The sequence below is a fragment of the Diadema setosum genome, chromosome 17, assembly GCF_964275005.1.
Source record: "Diadema setosum chromosome 17, eeDiaSeto1, whole genome shotgun sequence".
In the NCBI taxonomy this organism is placed as follows: Eukaryota; Metazoa; Echinodermata; class Echinoidea; order Diadematoida; family Diadematidae; genus Diadema; species Diadema setosum.
The window spans coordinates 1,095,221-1,116,272 of NC_092701.1; the positions used below are offsets into that span (position 1 = coordinate 1,095,221).

Here is a 21,052-nt window from a genome sequence, read left to right on the forward strand (position 1 = left end):
TCGCTCGCTTCGCTCGCTCGCATCTAATCGTTATGCAATTCTCCTGATGTTGCTGTCAGTAATTGCCAGCAGTTGCGCCCGGTGCGCCTCTCCCCTCCTTAAATTTCAAAGCGAAAAGATATAGCTACAAACCGCAGTTTTTGGACTGTAAAATGTCAAAATTTTCAAGCTCGCTCTCTCCACTCGTTCTCATTTAATCGTTATGCCATTCTCCTGATGTTGCTGCCAATAATTGCCAGCAGTTGCACCCGATGCGCCACCATTTACAACATCAAAATGCAAAAAGTTCTCACCGTAGGAGGGGGAACATCCCCCTCCCACACCCTCGCCCTCTCCCCCCCCCCCCTCCCTCGCTTGGGTTAGGTCGCGTTCATGATATTCAGTGTAAGAATTAATACAAGACGTTTATTTATATACCATTTTATAGCCAAATTATTAAATGTGACCCTGCACCTCAAAATAAACAAAAAGTCGCCAGACATAAATTTTTAGTTAAGACCATATTCTGAAAGAAAAAAAAAAATGATGTATAACTCAAATCAAATGGACTTTCCTAACCTATCTAAATATTGGAAAGAAAGCACAAACTCAGGAAAAGTGTGAATTGAGAAAAGAGGCTCTGAAGTACAGTGTCTATTGAAGCGCTTAATCTTTACCAAACCGTGCTGGCTGTGCGATGAATGGGACAAAAAACAGGAAGTAAACCACCAGAGTAACAACAATGAAGAGATTATTAGATTAAACTGAAATAAAACATGCCTCATAAACACATTCTGTCCATAATCAATGCCAGCTTTCAAAGCAGTAGCACTATCCTTTCAAAAGTTATTAGAGTTGAAAATGAAGAGTGTGGACAAGGTTTTTCAGAAATGAAAAAAGGAGTCTAAAGACACACCTAATCACACTATTCTACCAAAATTGTTCGAGATAAACTGCTAAAAAAGCACACTTTCCTGCCCGTTTTATGATACCAAATTTTAGCATAATGTAAAAGAAGACCCGCTCTTTCAGAAAATATGAAAAAGTCAAGTTCGGCTAGGTTGACCCATTTCACTTATTTTCAGTCCTCACGCAAAATCAGTAAGTGCGACTTTATGTTCGTTTTGAGGTGCACGGTCACAAATAATAATCGACATCAAAATATATTGCTATATACAGGTGGGACTGTTTCAAGTCGGCAAAACGCGCAAAAACATGCACCGCTCCCTAGCTCCCATAATGATAAAAATACAGTGTTTCCATGAAAATTAGGCTTCTAGGTTTCAGAACGGAACAACGAAAGACTTGAAATCTATGTTTACAATATCAGTTAGTGCAATGCAAACATTTCCACGTACACAATCTGGCCCTCATTTGCATAATATGCAAATTAGCTCCCATAGCGACAAAAATAGCGTTTCCATGAAGACTATGCTACTTGGTGTCACAATGGAACACCGAAAGTATTGAAACTTATGTTTACAATGTCAGTTAGTGAAATGCAAACACTTTTATGTACATAATCTGGACCTCATTTGCATAGTATGCGAATTAGCTCCCATAATGATAAAACTACAGTGTTTCCATGAAAACTACGCTTCTAGGTTTCAGATTGGAACACCGAATTTGTTGAAACCTATGTTTGCAATGTCCGTTAGTGCGATGAAAACATTTCCATGTACACAATCTTGGCCTCATTTGCATGATATGGAATATTCAAATGCTTCAAAGCGCCCGATATGAGCATATTAATAGTGTACAAATATGATATTTCAGTTTCTCTTCACCAAAAACAAACTCTACAGCATTAGTTTAGCATGAATGATATTATGCAAATTAGAGTTTGTTATCAGACAGATAATGATAGCTTATCCCTCAATTACGTAGAGTCAAATTTCGAAATTAAACAAATGTCAACATCTTTAACTTGTCCAATTTTGTAACGAATGAACTCTATTTTGAGGGTGGTTTATTCGAATCTGGATGATTCAGCTCTTGCATCCTTGAGGGTTTTGAGATATTAAAGATGGCCAGTCAACTTTAGGTAACCCTGTGGGTAGTGCCTAAAGTTACCCCTATCGATCATATTATTATCCCCACGACCATTCACAGAACATGCATCAACCAACGCGATTTCCGTTGTTCTAAGCGTACAAGATTTTTTTTTTTAAAAGTCGTTCGGCCGTCTAGCAAAGACTCTTTTATTTCCATGAAATAGAATTTGCACTGACAGCGGAGACATTTTTCTAAAATGTGTATGTCTTTTTGAATAAAAGGTGGTGCACAGTCAAAGCGCCTTGCAGGGAGGTACCCGAATTTATCCCTATACCCTCACGGCCCGGTACAAAGCATAATCATACGCACGTGAATACAGCTATTTAAAGCGAAAAACCCCTATAACGTCCTTTTCGTTTCATTTCCATTAAAATTCAGTGAAAATTATAGAAGAACCATTGTTTCACAATATCTATCAAGTGAAAATACATGTAGTTCACATACGAAGGCAACCACGTGGAGGGTACCCAAAGTTACCCCTTCCAAAGGCAGTCTAAGACATGCAATAATCATGTACCGACGCAAATACATAATTACGTTCTATGGGTGCATACCTTTAAACAGTCCTTCTGGTCCTCTAGCAAAGAAACTTTTATTTAATGAAATTCAATGAGGTTAACAAAGGTAATCTCTGGGGAGGTGTCTCAATTTTCACCTATGCACACGCCCTATATTACAAAATACAGACATTAGCAACCCAAATACAGTTGTTCTAGCGTGAGTGGTTTTAAAGTAGGTCCGGCAATACAGCAAATACACTCTTAAAGGACAAGTTCACCCTCATAAACATAAGGATTGAGAGAATGTAGCAATATTAGGAGAACACGTCATTGAAAGTTTGAGGAAAATCGGACAACCCGTTCAAAAGTTATGAATTTTTGAAGTTTTTGTGTAGTAACCGCTGGATGAGAAGACTACTGCAGTGTATGAATAACTTAGATGTCACATGCGTACAACAATATAAGGAAAATGTAAAGAGAATTTCACAAAATTCCATCTTTTGAAAAAAGTACATATTCCCTTGACTCGTTACCGACATATGTTAGGGGTAATATTATTCCCCCTGCTTTTAGAAAGAGACAAGTCAAGTGCTCTTTTATTATGCGAAAAAAGTGAAAATATGTTGAATTTTCTTTACATTTTATTTATCCTGTTGTACGCATATGTGACACTGCACCTCAAAACAAACAAAAAGTCGCCGGACATGAATTTTTAGTTAAGACCATATTCTGAAAGAGCAGACTTTAAGCTTTAAAATGATGTATAACTCAAATCAAATGGACTCTCCTAACCTATCTAAATATTGGAAAGAAATCACAAACTCAGGAAAAGTGTGAACTGAGAAAAGAGGCTCTGAAGTACGGTGTCTATTCAAGCGCTTAATCTTTACCAAACCGTGCTGGCTGTGCGATGAATGAGACAAAAAACAGGAAGTAAACTACCAGAGTGACAACAATGAAGGGATCATCAGAATAAACTGAAATTTAGCATGCCTCATTAACACATTCTGTCCATAATTAATGCCAAATTTCAAAGCAGTAGCACTATCCTTTCAAAAGTCATTGGAGTTGAAAGTGAAGACTGTGGACAAGGTTTTTCAGAAATGAAAAAGGGATTCTATTAAAAGAAACACCTAATCACACTATTCTACCAAAAATGCTCGAGATAAACTGCTAAAAAACACACTTTCCTGCCCCTTTTATGATACCAAATTTTAGCATAATGTTAAAGAAGACCCACTCTTTCAGAAAATATGAAAAAGTCAAGTTCGGGTAGGTTGACCCATTTCACTTATTTTCAGTCCTCACGCAAAATCAGTGTGTGCGACTTTATGTTCGTTTTGAGGTGCACGGTCACATATGACTCACAAGCTGTAGTAGTCTCCTCATCCAGCGGTTCCAACACAAAAATTTTAAAAATTCATAACTTTTGCATCGATTGTCCAATTTTCCTCAAACTTTCACTGATGTGTTCTACTAATATTGCTGCATTTTCTCAATCCTTATGTTTATGAAGGTGAACTTGTCCTTTAATGACAAGTCACGAAAATGATAGACAAATATTTGCTTGATAAGATCTAAAAAATAAAGAGGGTGCTTATTGAAGGGACTTCCTGTGGTGTGTGCCCCTAAAATGCCCTTTATTCATTTCGCAATAGAGAAAACATATAATATCATAATATAACGTATGATATATATGTTCCAAACGTACATGCTGTCAAAATTCGATCGTGCCTTATAGCAAGGGTACTTTTGTTTCCAAGAAATGCAATGTAATCAATACAGGATACATTGCTTTACAACACTTATATAGTAAAAAGGGGTGCACATTTAAAGCGGCCCCTTGGGAGGCGCCCAAAGCTACCCCCTCAACCCTGCGTCCCCATATGCAATGCGTTATGCCAACGTGAGCACTGTTGTAACGAATGTACTCTAACAGCTACCGCTAATTTGCATTTTATGTGAATCATTTTTTTATGACCAATTCGATTAGGCATCCATCGTGTTCATTGACCTACAAAATATAAGTTTGTACATTTAAATCTTTCAAACTGGATAACGGGAAGCTCTATTAAAGATCTGTCAGTTTTTCTCTCATTACAGGTGCTAATTTGCATATTATGCAAATTTTACTATTTTGCCCCACTGGATTTTTTGGGACTTTTAGTATGGTTTTCAGGAGGCCTCAACGACTTGCACTGCAGTGAAATAACTGTTGCAGTTAGTGGTGGGTTACCCCCTAAAAAGCGCTAGATTGACTGGACTAACGGGAAAACGACGAAGAAAGGAAGAAAAGAAGGACTACTTATGGGTAGCAGGGATCCTCAGTGCAAAAGGTAACAAAAGGTAAATTGAATTAATTGAATTTCCTTAATTGTTGGAAACATTGTGATAATTGGCATTTTCAAGAAAAACACATCATCACAATATATCTAGGCTTTGTTTTTTCTTAAATGAAACATAAATTGACGTAATCGATATAAATATAAATCTTTAACTTTTGAAATATAACCATTCGAAAACAATTCGCTAATGTGGCCACATGGTTGTAAGTGGTATGTAATTCTCAAAACCTATTTTTTGTAGCAAATACGATTTTTCAATCAAATGCTGATGAGCATTTGTTTACCCAAACAAGATAAGCAAATTCAAGAGTGTGATATAGATTAAGTACAGTATGAGTGGAGAAAAAAATACTTCAACTCATTGATATACCAATATTGCAGGATACGATCCTACAACAATAATAAACATGATAACTTCAAGATAGCTTACTGTAAACATAAACACGAAAGAATTCAATGGATAAAACCACTCCTATAAGGGGTGCCATCTCACAAAACATTGCCTGGAAGCGTTTCAAGTGAATTACTAACAGGCATAAACTTAATCTTTTGCAAATTGAGAAATAATTTGCTCGTTTCCGCTTGTCAACTTTCCTTTGATAGTTTGTAAAAGAATTTCGTTCAATTGAGGAAATTTAAGACTGCGATATAAATTAAGTATGAATGCGAAAGAAAAACCTCAACTTATAGATTATACTAATATTCGAGAATACGATCATACAACAATAATTAACATGATATTTTCAAGATAAGTATACTATCAACATAAACACCAAAGAATTCAGTGGACTAAACCTCTCCCAGGGGGTGCCATCTAACGTAACATTGCCTGGAAGCGTTTCAAGTGAATAACTAAAAGGCATTAACTTATTTTTTTTCTACAAATTGAGGGATAATTTGCCAGTATCCTTTCGTCAACTCTCCTTTGATAGTTTGTAAAAGAATGTCGGGGTCTCCTGGAAAAAAAGATAAGAAAGATTGGAGTCTTCGCCAAATAGGATAAAAAGGAGCGTAGCAGAAGATAGATGAAAATCATTGATATATCTAACTACTTGGACCAAAGTACGCCTTATTAGATATCTTATTCGTCTGCTTATACAGTTCAATTTGTAATTTTCTCTGTAACTATAATGTGTGAGATTCAACAGATGAAAACGTTTTTAAATCTCAGCAATTCACCTTGTGGCTTGTGTTGGTAGAATTATTCTCCTCAAAACGGTACATTTTTCATTTAAAAATACCTGTTTTCATTGATGCATCGTCTTTTTCCCAATCCTATCTTGTTGTTATAGACGATTTCATTATTTTTCTGTGAAAGCAGGCGTGCACTGGACATCGACCAATTTCTGAATTATATTCTTGTAAACTTCATTTCATAGATTGGTGTTTTTCTAGGTTGTTGATCTGAACGTCAACATTTTATTTCTTTTAAGTAGGTTTATACCGATTTGTGTTTTGCTGAATGGGAAATGAGGGTGTTTGGACATTTTCAAAGTTAATGCGGAAAGATCTTAGGCAAATTTTAATAAATTTTGTTAATTTTTTCATGAACACTCACACAAGCAAACACAATTAAAGATCTTGAACAGTTCAATGGAGTGAGGGAGGGCAACGAGGGGGTAACACCATAGCAACTTTCTTTTTCCATATCTTCCTTACGTCATTATATGGACACGCTATACAACTAATTCGTCTATTGGTGGCGCTGTTCACCCTGTCGGTCTCGTTGGCCTTCTTTGTCTAGTGTTGGTCTCGTAGGCTACGGTCACAACTCAGAGCGGCGACCGACCGATTTTTAGCCTGCTCGGTCGCTGCTGAAATTTTGGCACCGCTCAGCAGTTTTTGGAGATGCTGAGCAGGCTGTAAAACCCTAGCGATGGCCGAGCAGTGCCCTGTCGATTTCCCGTCGATCACCGATCGATTTTCAGTAACATTTTGGCAGAGTCCAAGCAGTCACCGAGCGATGCCCCATCGGCAACTTGACGATCTCCCACATGCCACCGGCCGATTTTTACGAAATCGCTCGGCGACCGACTGGTGATCGATAGGTCATCTACCGGTGACCCGTAGGCTTACCGACGGCCACCCGCCGGTCTCTGCCGGAAATTTCTCACGAGCTATCAGTGTATAAAAATGTACCTATGTGATTTGTAACGTGTTGACTAATTGATTCAGATAAACTCGAGGCAAAAGATCTAAAAGTTAAATTATCAACTAACAAACCTCAGCTATGTGATACCACAGATAACAAGAAATTAGGAAATAAAACAAAAGGGAAGAACACCCAAGATGGAACAAAGATTAGAATAGATTATATTTTTCCAAAATATCTTGTTTACTTCTATATTTTGCAGTATTTTTCTATTCCTATGTAATTTCATATTTTAATTTTCCCCATCTCTTGTCATTCATTTCTTCGTCAATCGATAGGCCTTTAATGCATGATAAGGTAACAAAGCCATTTTTTACTACGACGACATATCAACACTAACTTTTAGCTTTCATCTCTTTTGCCCCAAAGTGGTTGCCTCTGACTTCCATGTCCCTTATGTTGGTTGCCGAGATGTTGAGATGCTGAGATGTTGGAGGGGTTTCCTTGCCTCTTATCCCTCCCCCTGCTTCTTCCTAATTACGCTAGATTATCATCTCCATCTAGTCCCTGGTTTCCTTCAGTGCTTCTGTCATTTTTATCTTAAAATTCTTAGTGCCTGAATCGTTCGACGGCGACCGCTCGATCTATTCTCTTGGTTTTCTTCTGTGCTGTTGTCATTTTTGTCTCTATCATTTTTGTTCCCTAAATCGCTCGGCAGCGACCGCTCGATTAGGTCAGTGCCTGGGCGGTTCCCGCTCGGACACCGAGCGTATTTTGGGCAGCGAGTGAAAACTGGTCGGTCGCCGCTAAAATTTTAACTCCGCGTTAAAACTTCAGCGGCGACCGACCGATGCCCTAAAATCAGTTGCGCCTGGTCGGTCACTGGTCGGTCACTGGTCGTTGTCCGACCGGTTTTGGCTAAAAACTCGCCGACCGGTCGCCGAGCAGGCTGATTTTGGGGGTTGTTACCGTAGCCTAGCCTCGTTTACCTTGGGTCAGTCTCGTGAGCTTTATTTACGTAGTGTCGGTTCCGTGAGCCGTTTAAGCGTAGTGTCGGTCTCGTGAGCCTTTTATGCGTAGTGTCGAACTCATGGGCTGTACAACTCGTGGGCTTATTTTACTTGATGTCGAACTTGTGGGCTTCATTGACTAAGTGTCGAACTCGTGGGCTGTATAACTAGTGGGCTGTATGACTTAGTGAGTTGTATGACTCGTGGGTGACGATCTCATGGCGTGCATCCTTGTCGACAGTAGTCCAGATACTGGACGATTTTAATCGTCCGCATTCCCCACACTAACACACGCATACACATGCATGCACCCACACAATGCGCCCAACCGCTGATTGCGACACTTCACCAATTGGTACTCTCGAAGAGGGGTGATCTTGTGTAATACAGTGTACATACAGACACCATCAACGTACGTCCGTACATACGCGGGCACACTGCATGTCAGTGTATACATAATGCTACGAATACAGTCCAGGAAGTGGGCTATGTCGACAGATAAAAATGGGGTCATCCCAGTTGACCGACACCCACGAGTCATACAGCCCACGAGTTCGACATTAAAAACAGGTCCATGAGTCATACCGCTCACGAGTCATACAGTCCATGAGTTCGACAATAGGCAAATAAAGCCCATGAGACCGACACTAAGTGAAAACAGCCCACGAGTTCAACAGATAATACGGCGCGTAATGTGTCCGTCTCGTGGGCCTTGTTGGCTTAGTGTCGAACTGATGGGTTGTATGGCTCGTGAGCTGTATAACTCATGGGTTGTATGACTTGTGAGCTGTATGACTCTTGGGTGTCAGTCTCGTGACGTGCACCCACAAAAATTGTTGCTTGTCGGTTAGGTAACTTCATTTCATTTTCATTTTCATTTTATTTCACCACGGTAATAAAAAGGAAACTTGCTCAGCCATCGGCTGTTATTTTTCAAGTCCGTGCATATAACAGAATGAAAACAGAGATACAGTAACAGCATATGTGACCCTGCACGTCAAAACAAACAAAAAGTCGCCAGACATGAATTTTTAGTTAAGACCATATTCTAAAAGAGCAGACTTTAAGCTTTAAAATGATGTATAACTCAAATCAAATGGACTCTCCTAACCTATCTAAATATTGGAAAGAAAGCACAAACTCAGGAAAAGTGTGACCTGAGAAAAGAGGCTCTGAAGTACAGTGTCTATTCAAGCGCTTAATCTTTACCAAACCGTGCTGGCTGTGCGATGAATGGGACAAAAAACAACAAGTAAACCACCAGAGTAACAACAATGAAGGGATTATCAGATTAAACTGAAATTAAGCATGCCTCATTAACACATTAAGTCCATAATTAATGCCAACTTTCAAAGCAGTAGCACTATCCTTTCAAAAGTTATTAGAGTTGAAAGTGAAGAGTGTGGACAAGGTTTTTCCGAAATGAAAAAGGGATTCTAAAGACACACCTAATCACACTATTCTACCAAAAATGTTCGAGATAAACTGCTAAAAAACACACTTTCCTGCCCGTTTTATGATACCAAATTTTAGCATAATGTAAGTGAAGACCCGCTCTTTCAGAAAATATGAAAAAGTCAAGTTCGGCTAGGCTGACCCATTTCACTTATTTTCAGTCCTCGCGCAAAATCAGTGTGTGCGACTTTATGTTCGTTTTGAGGTGCACGGTCACATATAACAATGATTGAAATAAGAATAAAAAAAGAGAAAAAAAATCACAAAGAAAGAGAAAAGCATATCTAGGCCTATATATAACAGCACATGAAAAAAAGACATTGACAAGATATTGACATAAAACAAATTTCAATATTAGTCATCGCGTAACATAAAAGGAAACGTTATGACAATTGATATGATGTTATAATACAATGAAATGGATATCAAACTACAACTGCTGATGTTTCAGTAACATTTCGTAACTAAAAAAGGCCTTGGAGACATCCAGGAATATACCAATTGTATATGAAACAAGGAAAAGTAAAAATTACGCGGTGCGTAACATATGTCCCCGCCGGAAGTAGCATTTAGTGGCAAAATGTACAATATAGGTCTAAATCAAGTTCAAAGGTCAAAGAAGTCAAAGGTCAAAATAATGTGTAGAAGTTTTGAAGCCCTCACCTAGTGCCATCACATAAAGCAAACGGAATCGAAATCGGGTTAGAAATGGCGAAGGAGTAGCATTTTGTAGCCAATGTACAATATAGGTCAAAAATCAAGGTCAAAGGTCAAAGAAGTCTAAGGTCGAAATTCTGTGTAGAAGTTTTGAAGCCCTCCCCTAGTGTCATCACATAAAGCAAATGGAAGTGAAATTGGGTTAGAAATGGCGAAGGAGTAGCATTTTGTAGCAAAATGTACAATACAGGTCAAAAATCAAGGTCAAAGGTCAAAGAAGTCAAAGGTCAAAATTCTGTGTAGAGGTTTTGAAGCCCTCACCTAGTGCCATCACATAAAGCAAACGGAATCGAAATCGGGTTAGAAATGGCGAAGGAGTAGCATTTTGTAGCCAATGTGCAATATAGGTCAAAAACAAGGTCAAAGGTCAAAGAAGTCAAAGGTCAAAATTCTGTGTAGAAGTTTTGAAGCCCTCACCTAGTGCCATCACATAAAGCAAACGGAATCGAAATCGGGTTAGAAATGGCGAAGGAGTAGCATTTTGAAGCAAAATGTACAATATAGGTCAAAGGTCAAGGTCAAAGGTCACAACTAAAATTTTGTGTAGACGTTTCAAAGCTCCCATGTAGTGCTATCATATAAAGCAAACAGAATCAAAACTGGCTCATAAATGACAGAGAAGTAGCAAATTGAACATTTTGATCACACACAGACGCACAGACGGACGGACGGACACACGGACGGACACACGGACACACACACGTACGGAGCCCGTTTCATAGTCCCCTGCTCGAACTCGTTCGGCGGGGACAAAAAACAATCTAATGAGGTTGTGACCTTTTTTATGAATTACAGAAAAGCATGGCTAATATAGGTTTTCCCGGCCAATTTCGCACTTCTGTCAGTCCATTTGATAAAAAGTTCATTCAATTTAGCGAAAATAATCGTCACTGCGCATTCTGTCATTCGAAATTGCAAGTTGGTCGTTCAATTTAGCATTTCGATCAATGAAATCTGCACATGTGCCTTTCGAATTCGTAAAACGAGCATTCAATTTGGCACGTGCTCTTCAGTCATTCAAATTCGCCAACAGTGGCCGAAAGGGGTATTTCAGTCATTCAATTTCGCGTATGGGCAGTCAAATTCCTAACATGTTCATTCAAATTAACGTCATGTTATTTCTTTCTTGAAAAGGTGATAACATGGTTAAACGCGTATTTCTATGTGACTTTTGTTTCATCCACGCACTGTTAAGCAGTAAAAGTACCATTTTTTAAAACCATATATAACTCGAGTTTGTTGTTCTGTAACGCCCCTTTTCTTTCATACATGTTATTTTAGGCCTATTGATGTACCAATACTACAGATTAACTTCATCTTCTTACAGTCATGACAGCACAAGTTAGATACAGGCGTATTTCTCAAGAAGACAGAATAAGACTTATAGGAACATTTGATGATCATAACCTTGACTTCCTAGAACTGGCCGACACACTGGGAATAAAGCACTCAACGGCCAGATAAGTTGTGGCCACATGATGCACTATATCTTCGGACTGGAAGAATCACTAAGCACACTGAAGAAAAAAAAAAACTGTTGCCAAAATCTCTAAATAAGTACGAAAATATGAAATGTAATGACGCTTGCAAAACAATAACTATGTTGACAAAAAAAAAAGAAGAAGAAAGAACCAAGCATTAACATGTGTGCTAAATTGACTGCAAAAGATGTTAAATTGGATGCCCAAAAATGAATTTGAATGAACGAGTGCGGCATGACCGTGATCACGTGACTATATCATTCTAAATTGAATGAACGAATAACGAAATGGTGCTTGTTTTACGAATTTCAATTGAAAAAGTGTTAATTAGAATGAGGCTAAAGGTAATTTGAATGCTCCAAAATGAATCTGAATGAAGAGATCATGAAATTGAACTACCGAACATGTCATCTACGCTAAATTTCGCTAAATTGAATGCAGCAATTAGGAATTGGACTGACAAAAGTGCGAAATTGGCCGGGAAAACCTATATTACATTTACCTCGTAATCAAAACTAAAATCAGCCCATTCAAAATAACGATTTAAAAATATATATCTTTTTCGGAAACATTTTTTTTTTTCTAAATAATAGAGAAACCACTGGGAACAGTGAAATTGGCCGTTCAAGATTCAAGATTCAAGATTCAAATCTATTTTCACTTCAATCAAAAAAAAAGCACAATTTAATAATATACAATGCATATGTAGAGAATATTTGTAATAATTGTAGAATGGGATTTAACAAAGTACATTATGAAAATGAGTAGCAGATGAAAAAAAATGCAATTTTATCTTTGTTTACATAATACACTACATAGAGCGTATAATACAAGTTAACTATTAAGGAAGGGGATGATAATAGAGGCTCCCACTAAGATCCAAAGCTTGTACGATATGGGATCCTCAAAGATACACAAGACAGCAATACAAAACAAAATAAAACCAACCGATGTCAACTGACATGAACTCAAAATAATTGGGAAGGGAAAAAGAAAGGAAAAAGAAAAAAAAAAACTACAGCACGTGTCATTGTTTACGCAAGCAAGCTGGATTCTATGATGTAAAATTAAACAAAAAACAGGATGTTAATCACCAGAGTAACAAAAACGAAGTGACTATCAGATAAAAATGAAATTGGGAGTGCCGTATCAACACATTCTGTTCATAATTGATGCCAACTTTCAAAGCAGTAACGTCATCCTTTCAAAAGTTATTTGAGTTTAAAGTGAGGAGTGTGTTCATGGTTTTTAAGAAATGAAAAGGGGACCCTAAAAACACACCCAATCACACTATTCTACCCAAAAAGTTCAAGATAAACTGCTAAAAAGCACACATTTTATAATCCCAAATTATAACATAATGTAGAAGAAGACTTACTCCTTCAGAAAATATGAAAAAGTCAAGATGGGTTAGGTTGACCCATTTCACCTATTTTCAGTCTCCACACAAAATCAATGTGTGCGACTTTTTCTTCGATTTATGGTGCACGGTCACATGTGATACGGTGTGATTTCTTTTGTAATAAAGGTAATTGATCTAAACGTGTTTTATATGTAGTTCCCCAGGCGAGAATGTCGTAATTCAAATATGGAAGTATTCAAGATGAATGTAATGTAAGCAGGGACGATAAAGGAAAACAAAATTTAAGCTTATTAATCATACAAATATTACTTGAAATAATTTTACATATACCGTCAATATGGAATTTCCATGAAAGCTTATTATCAACTGTTATTCCAAGAAATTTTACATGGGAAACATTTTCGAGTGGAGTACCATCTGAAACAACGTCAACAAGAATGCCTCAGTAGAATTGCTAAAAAGCATGTATTTTGTTATTTGAAGATCAAGAGATATCTTTCTTGCTTTTATCCACTTGGCGACATTTTCTTACTCTGAATTAATTGTATTTATTGTATTTACAAGGTTAAGAGGATTATCGTGCGAAATAAAAAAAAAATGAGTCATCTGCTAAGAGTAATCTGCAAAGAGAGTAAAAGAGAGAATATTATAAATTTTTAGATTTCATTACTACTTTTTTTTCAAAATAACATTGGTCATAGGGGTGTGAGTCGCACCTACTACTGACTACCATAGTTTGTAAATTGATCAATAAACTGCGGAAGAACGCGTTAATCTTTGCTGTACCCACCAAAGCATGAGCTATACATGGGGACGGGCAGTGATTTGTCCAACATAAAAGTGAATCCTCTGACTAATTAGGCTTCTTTTCAAAACTTCAGTTTTCCATGCATTGTAATTCATTTTGAGAACTACCGTGTTAGTTGACGCACGGATGGTCCAAGCATGCATGCACATTTGACAAGTAAGTGGTGGGCTAAATGTCATATCCGTGCAGATAAGCGTAAAGCTAACGAGAACATGGTAGTGTACGATTGGAATGGCAAAATTAGTCGGGGCATGAAATAGCATAAAAGAGTCTTCCTCATAAGGAAAAAACTTGGGCTTAGAGGAAACACATATGCCTGACAAACAAGGCGAATTTCACGAGCAAAATTTGGGAGTTTAGACGCAAATGTTCTTGTATTTTGTTTTATTACTGGAGTCTCTGGAGATGTGTGGTGGTCTGAGCTGGGGTTTACTGGTTTCTGTGATTTACGGTTATCCAGTAGTTGCTTATCTCAACTTACTTGTCGTTGTACGTGTTGGACTGTGTTTCATTTAAATAAAACAAAAAATGAGGCTCTGGCAAACTACTGACCTGAATGTGCCACTATTCTGGATCCCCGTCAAAGTTCGCGCAACATCGACATTTACGTCATTTTAAAAAGGGGGGGGGGGTGCTCCTGTTTTGTGGAGCCCCATATTACTTGCAACTCGTGTTGTGCATTGTGCACAGTACATAATACGGCAAAAAGGAAGGTTTCAACCAGCCAAACTAGCGCTCGTGTCGTCTCTTAGTGCAAGTATCTATAGGCGTACGGATAACACAAGCAGGATGACGTGCAACGTGCACCATCACATATGGCGAAATGTCCTGCAGCAAAGTATGCGCCCTAATTTCAGATTTTTGATTTTTTTTTAAAGAGATTTGAAACTAGTCTCTTTTTTTGTACCCTATATCAGAATTGCTTGGGAATGATTCGGCAACTTTTCCTTATAAAAATTATTGCAGGAGGAAAAAAAAGAAGTAAAAGACCCCCTACTCTCTCTAAAAAAAAAAAAAAAGTGGAAATATTCACTCCGAAAAGAGTGAATACAAAGAAGAGTGAATTTTGAGTGAAATTGGAGTGAATTTTGAGTGAAAATATTCATTTTCACTCGTTTTAGAGTGACCTCAGGGATCACTCCAAAAACTTCGAGTGATCCTTAAGGTCACTCCAAAATGAGTGAAAAGGAACATTTTCACTCAAAATTCACTCCAATTTCACTCTAAATTCACTCTTTTTTGAATTCACTCCTTTAAGAGTGAATATTTGCACTCGATTTTTTAGAGAGTATTTCAAGAAATTTTCTGGGATTTTTCCCGAGAACTGAGAACCCAAAATATACAACTTTCCCGAAAATCGGGAACTTGCAAGCTGTACCGATGACCAGGAGTAGGGGGCGCCCTGGGTCAGGTCAGTATACACTGTCTTGCCTGCCAGTGTCGATTTTGAAGAATATAATGGAATTAATACAAAATACGGCACGATGAAGACGTAAGCGTTTGTGCAATATTACGCTGTACTAATGTAATCAAATTCAAATAAACTGTACATAAAGGGACCTAGCAACAGGCATTCCATTAACATGTTTCTGATGACGAAAAAGATATTTATAGATCTATTGTACAATGAACTTTAAGAATATTAATGGTTGATAACGGTGAACCCCTCCCCGTTAGAAGAAGCACCACTTCCAAAACAGAGCTTACATTTCCCACATTTCCCAGAAATTTTAGTAGAAGAAAAAGAATGTTTCATTTCACTTGCCAAATTAGCATAACATCAAGAAGGCTAAAATTCCGCTCACTATGACCCTCTAACTGATAACCCCGTATTCTTGAAGTTGGGTGCAATAATTTCAAATGTGCTTGCTCATTGACAACTTTGAGTGACAGAAGGAACGGAGATGTCAAGCATGGACGAATTTGAATGACTATTGACGAATACCGGGATCGGTCTGATTTTAGTCGAGTGTAAAGCATACTCTTTCCTTATCTCCTCTTGAAATGTAAATATTTTCACATGTAAAAGAAAAATAATAATAAAAAAAAACTTTGCATTACCATTTAAAAATATTTGTGGCTATTGGAACAAGTTGTATCACTCACCACTTTGTCCCAGTGCACCATGAACGCAACTCCTAAGTTCGTATGCTCTGACGAGTTTGGCGATAATGTGTATTCTTTCCGTAGTTTTTCCACTGCCCTGGCCGCCTCCTCAGTATGACATTCGAATGCAACGTCAATGCATAAATCCTGGTGACCTTCCTCTATCAAGTCATGAATGATATCAAGGCCAAGTTCCTTTTTTAACGCTGAGGCGAAGTAGAGTAGGTAACGGAACTCCTGAGATCGAGGAAGAAGTTTGTACTTCAGATGGTCATACTTTGGACGATCCTTGGAGAATAGATTTGTAATATATACCCCTGCAGTATATTCCTGGAACAATTTGTGTGGAAACAAAACAGTTGACTCAACAATAGATGAAGTGTTTGCATGTTGCCGACGCTCTCTACCGATGACTTTTTTTTCTGTTGTCAAAACTCCGACCATGACGCACGTTTGCATGGCATCACCACACTCTCTGAATTGTTCTTCAGAAAATGAAAAATGTCTGTCCAATAAACCGTTTAGTGCTATTTCACTTACGTCTTGAATTGCCTTACTAGCTTCCTTTAATTTTTCATATAGGTCCTGTTCCTGCAATCTTTCACACGATTTTGATGCGTAGTGTTCTTTCAGAAAAGAGATCATTGCTCCAAAAATCTCCGAGAAAGTTTGCATTTTCATCATTTCTCGTCGCCTCTCTTCACTGAATTCCTCCCACATAAGGCAAAGCATAGCGCAGTAAATTGGAAACGGGGCCATGTTCGACCGGATGACATCATTTTCCTCAATAAAGCTGATCAAGTTTTCAGCAACAGCTCCTTTCTTCCTACTATAGAAGTATTTCCTGATATATGTCGATAAGTCCTCTTTCTTAAATCCTTCGACGTTAATAAAGGTGTAATCATCAGCAAGACTCTTGGTCAGTGTGAATTCATGTATACGCCATGGCCTTGTGGTCACAATGACCTTGCAAGACTTATATTGTTCCGATACAAGAATGCGAATGACGTCACTGCTGCTTCCGTGTTCTAGGTTCCCGCTGAACTCGTCAAACCCATCAAACAACAGGAGAACGTTATGTAGATTTTTTGAAATGTAGTCGTCTAACAGGTTTGGTGTTGTTTCATTTGAATCAGAGAGATATCTTTCCACAATACTACCAATACTTTTGTTGACATCAATAACATCTCGAAGAGGAACTAGAATCACCATATCCAGATCCTGGAGAATTTTTCCCTGGCACCAGTCCCAGGCAATCTTGGCACAAAGTGTTGTTTTGCCAGCACCTCCGTCGCCTTTAATCAGAAGGCGCTTTGAAAGATTTGCATTTCCCTCATTGATCAAAAGGTTCTTGTATGATAATGGCCTTTTCTGATTACTACTTATGTCGATCAGACTGAGATTGGTATAAATATCATCCAAGTTTAAACGTTCCATAAAGTTAAGGGGATCAACAGAGACCTTGCGTCGCGTCTTACGGTAATACGCCTTCAGATCTTCTTTGCATCGTTTCACTTGCTTCTTTGTCATAGCCGGGTTTACTGATCCTTGAATGCAAACAAAAAGGACAGACAAAGGTAAATCATTTAGCCATGTAAGTTAGTTAAGGTTCATCCACCCTATCCTCTCAATTACTTATAATGACCAGAAACAAAATAATTTCGTGACTTTATATGAAATACAAGAAAAATATATCGATAAAGCGTAATTGATTTGTAAATCACATGCTCTGCAAATATCTTAGGCCAGTTACCGTTTCGCGAAACCACAAAAGTTGATTTGAATGGAAGGCACAGTCATTATTCTTTTTATCAAAAGAAAATAACGAAAACGAATATTTTGTTTTTCATGACACTGAGAAAAAAATATGAATATATATATAATATATATATATATATATATATATATATATATATATATATATACACTCAGCAAAAAAAGTAAGTTCCACCCTAACATTTTTGGATATATCTCAAGAAGTATTTTACGGATGTTCATAATTCGAACGGGAATGGATAGGGAATTTCATTACTCATAACATGAATGGCATATCATTGCCACCAGATATCATTATTGGTGTAAAAAAAATCGCATTTTATGTAAAAATGCATGGGAAAAAAGTTGCACTTTAGGCCATAGAGAGCATATTGTATACATTTCCTATGTAAGTTATCAAATGATTTTTTTAAATTGTGTAATTCTCAGGAATTTCTTCAGGTACAATGTGCTTCCCTATTAAACAGATGTTATGCATACTTTTTGAACAATAGGCCTTCTCAATATGAAAATATTGGTAGAAGCCATGTGATTTGTAATTCCAATTCAGGTTGATCACATTAATGTGCCTGTGGGCATTTTGCATCATGCCCTCAAGTTGTAGATCAGTTTGCTGAGGGAAATGGCATCGAACGTATGGAGTGGCCTGCAAGATCCCCTGACTGTAATCCAGTAGAGAATCTTTGGGATATCATTAAGTGGAAAGCGAGCAAGAAGTTGAAAGATGCCACTTCACTGCAAGAATTTCAGCGCATCTTGCAGAGAGCATACACTCTTAGAAAAAAAGGTTCTTTTGAGCACCATTAAATGGTTCTCAGCACTGTCACAATAGCGACACCCTTTTTGGTGCTCATGAGAACCTTTTTTTAAATGGTGCTTGTCGGCACCTTTTGCAAAAGGTGCCCATTAGAACCCTTTTCCCGATGAAATGGTGCTCGTGAGTACCATTTGAAAGGTGCTCATGGGCACCTTTTTGACTAAAGATGGGCACCTTTTTGACTCTTTTCAAAAGGTGCTCATGAGAACCATTTCATTGGAAAAGGTTCTAATGGGCACCAATATTAAAAGGTGCTGACAGGCACCATTTAAAAAGGTTCTCACAGGCTCCAAAAAAGGTGTCGCTATTGTGACAGTGCTGAGAACCATTTAATGGTGCTCAAAAGAACCTTTTTTTTTTCTTAGAATGTAGTATGTGAATTGATGTCTGTGTATTTTTGGTGTGTTTCACACGCAGTGCTGGTAAGTTTCTTCACTGGCACCATTCTTAAAGGTACATTTGTACATATCTGTATTGAAAATGTGCATCACAAACTCATTTGAAATGAAATGAATTGAACTGAATTTCATCTCATCAGTCAAACATACGTACAAAACATACATATTAGCAATACATAAGCATGTCATACATTATCGTTGACACTGGGAAAAAAAAGCAAGGATAACACACCCATGCACACACAGTTTCACATGCATGAATACAAACGTGTACATGAAGATTTTTTTCGCAAAAAACCGATAAGTCCATATTTGCCAAATGGAGATATTTGCGATTAAAGTTCAAGAAAAATAAAGAGAATAATAAGAAAACTTTTGCTTCTTTTGACGATAACTTAAAAAATGTACCTTTATATCATGCAGTGACCAATATATAATTTAAAAGATATTATTTTGTACTTTATGACAGAGACCATACTTCAAAATCTTCAAAAATGGACTTATCGGACTTATTGCAAACAAACTTTCACATGTACATGAAATTCACCATTATCTTTTTCATGAAACATCACTCAATAACTGAAAACCATAGAAATTTGCTCTTTCACAAATTCGCAGAAATGTATTTATTCACCTTAACTTTTACAATCTAAAGGTGAGGTTTGTATTTGTCATGTTATAATCTGTCAAATATTCTTAACAAAATATTTTCATTTGTTCACTAATTCTTTTCCACAATATTTGTCATTTGTGTACCGAGCAGTTCTTGAAACACCATCACACATCTCTGTACAGATGATATGAAATAGCAAGAGGTGCATCAGGCTTTTGAAATACATAACAAAATTTCTAATTCTCTGTGAAATAATTCCTGCATGGATGAGATACAGTAATTGTGTCAGTCTTAAGATAGGCAGAAGTCAAGTACATTACTTACAGTTATTGTAAGTAGTATGAGGAACTTTTTCCACATATTTGCTAGTTTGTTTGGTGTTGTTTTTTTTTTTTTTTTTTTTTTGTTTCTTTTAAAGCATATTTGTCCTAAACAGCAACTACAAAGGGCACGAAAACAATTCCATTGAACAGGACCTTTGGTATTGTCACAGAAAACATACGTTATATTGCTGGTATGATACTTGGGAGAGGATAAGCTTTACACTCCTCCACTTCACTTCACATTTATAACATCGAGTACTTGAATTAACTTATCTTTGTTTGTATACCAGTGACCTTTTTTTTGTTGTTGTTCTGCAATTTGAAAGCACCATAGACAATTCTATACAACTGCAAATACAAGAAGAGTATCAATTCAGGTTAATCATGACCTCTGACAATTTACAGCATGTCCTACGAAAACACATACACACACACACACACACACTCACACACACAAAAGAACACATTGTATTATACATTGTAATGTGAAAGATAATAGGAATCCCAAGGGGAAAAGAGCTAGGATACAGTACCACACCCACACAGTTTCACAAGAATGAATGAACAAACTTCCTCAACCATGATCTAAAATATATAACATTGGGAATCAATAAAAATGTACACTTTTTTAAAAGCAGAGCCATAAATTCATTAGATTAAACTATATAAAATGCAGGCCTAAAGCTGAGGTTTGAATTTGCTGTCCTATAACCTGCCCATGACAATAATATGTTGTTATGGCATTTGTCATTTTGTTCACCAAATTTGGCAACAGTCTTTTAAACACCACCACCACGTATGGTTGAGGGGTCTAGATATCGCGCACGAAAATTTGAAATGCTCTTATAATAGAAGTTATTCCATAATCGTACCTGAATTTCTCAATGAATATCACGAAAATGCAGAAAAATCACCTCCCAGAATCTCCTGATGATACGATGACGGAGAAGTGCGCTGTTGCCGTTTGTATGTCGGACTTTTTTTCCTGCGTTCAATTTCTCGGGGTATGTAAAGATCGCGCAGCTGCCCTCTGTAGTTTCATACGTGAAAGTGTCTGCCCCTCTGCGGCTGTAACGTGCTCCGGCTTTCCTAGAATATTTTTTCACTTGATATTAAATTTGTCCCTGTTAAGCAACAGCAGTTTTACCTAACTTGTGTATATTATTCTTATTATTATTATATGTGTTATTATTATTATTATTATTATTATTATT

The 21,052-nt window shown here is 37.4% G+C and overlaps 1 protein-coding gene across 1 annotated transcript in view; it reads right to left on the reverse strand.

Annotated features, from left to right (window-relative positions):
• LOC140241088 (uncharacterized) overlaps positions 1-21,052 on the reverse strand; it is a 93,135-nt gene that overhangs the window by 57,734 nt on the left and 14,349 nt on the right. The window contains exon 6 of the mRNA XM_072320854.1: positions 15,912-17,458. Within this exon, the coding sequence (XP_072176955.1) occupies positions 15,912-17,458 (1,547 nt within the window). The remainder of the gene's footprint in view (positions 1-15,911; positions 17,459-21,052) is intronic.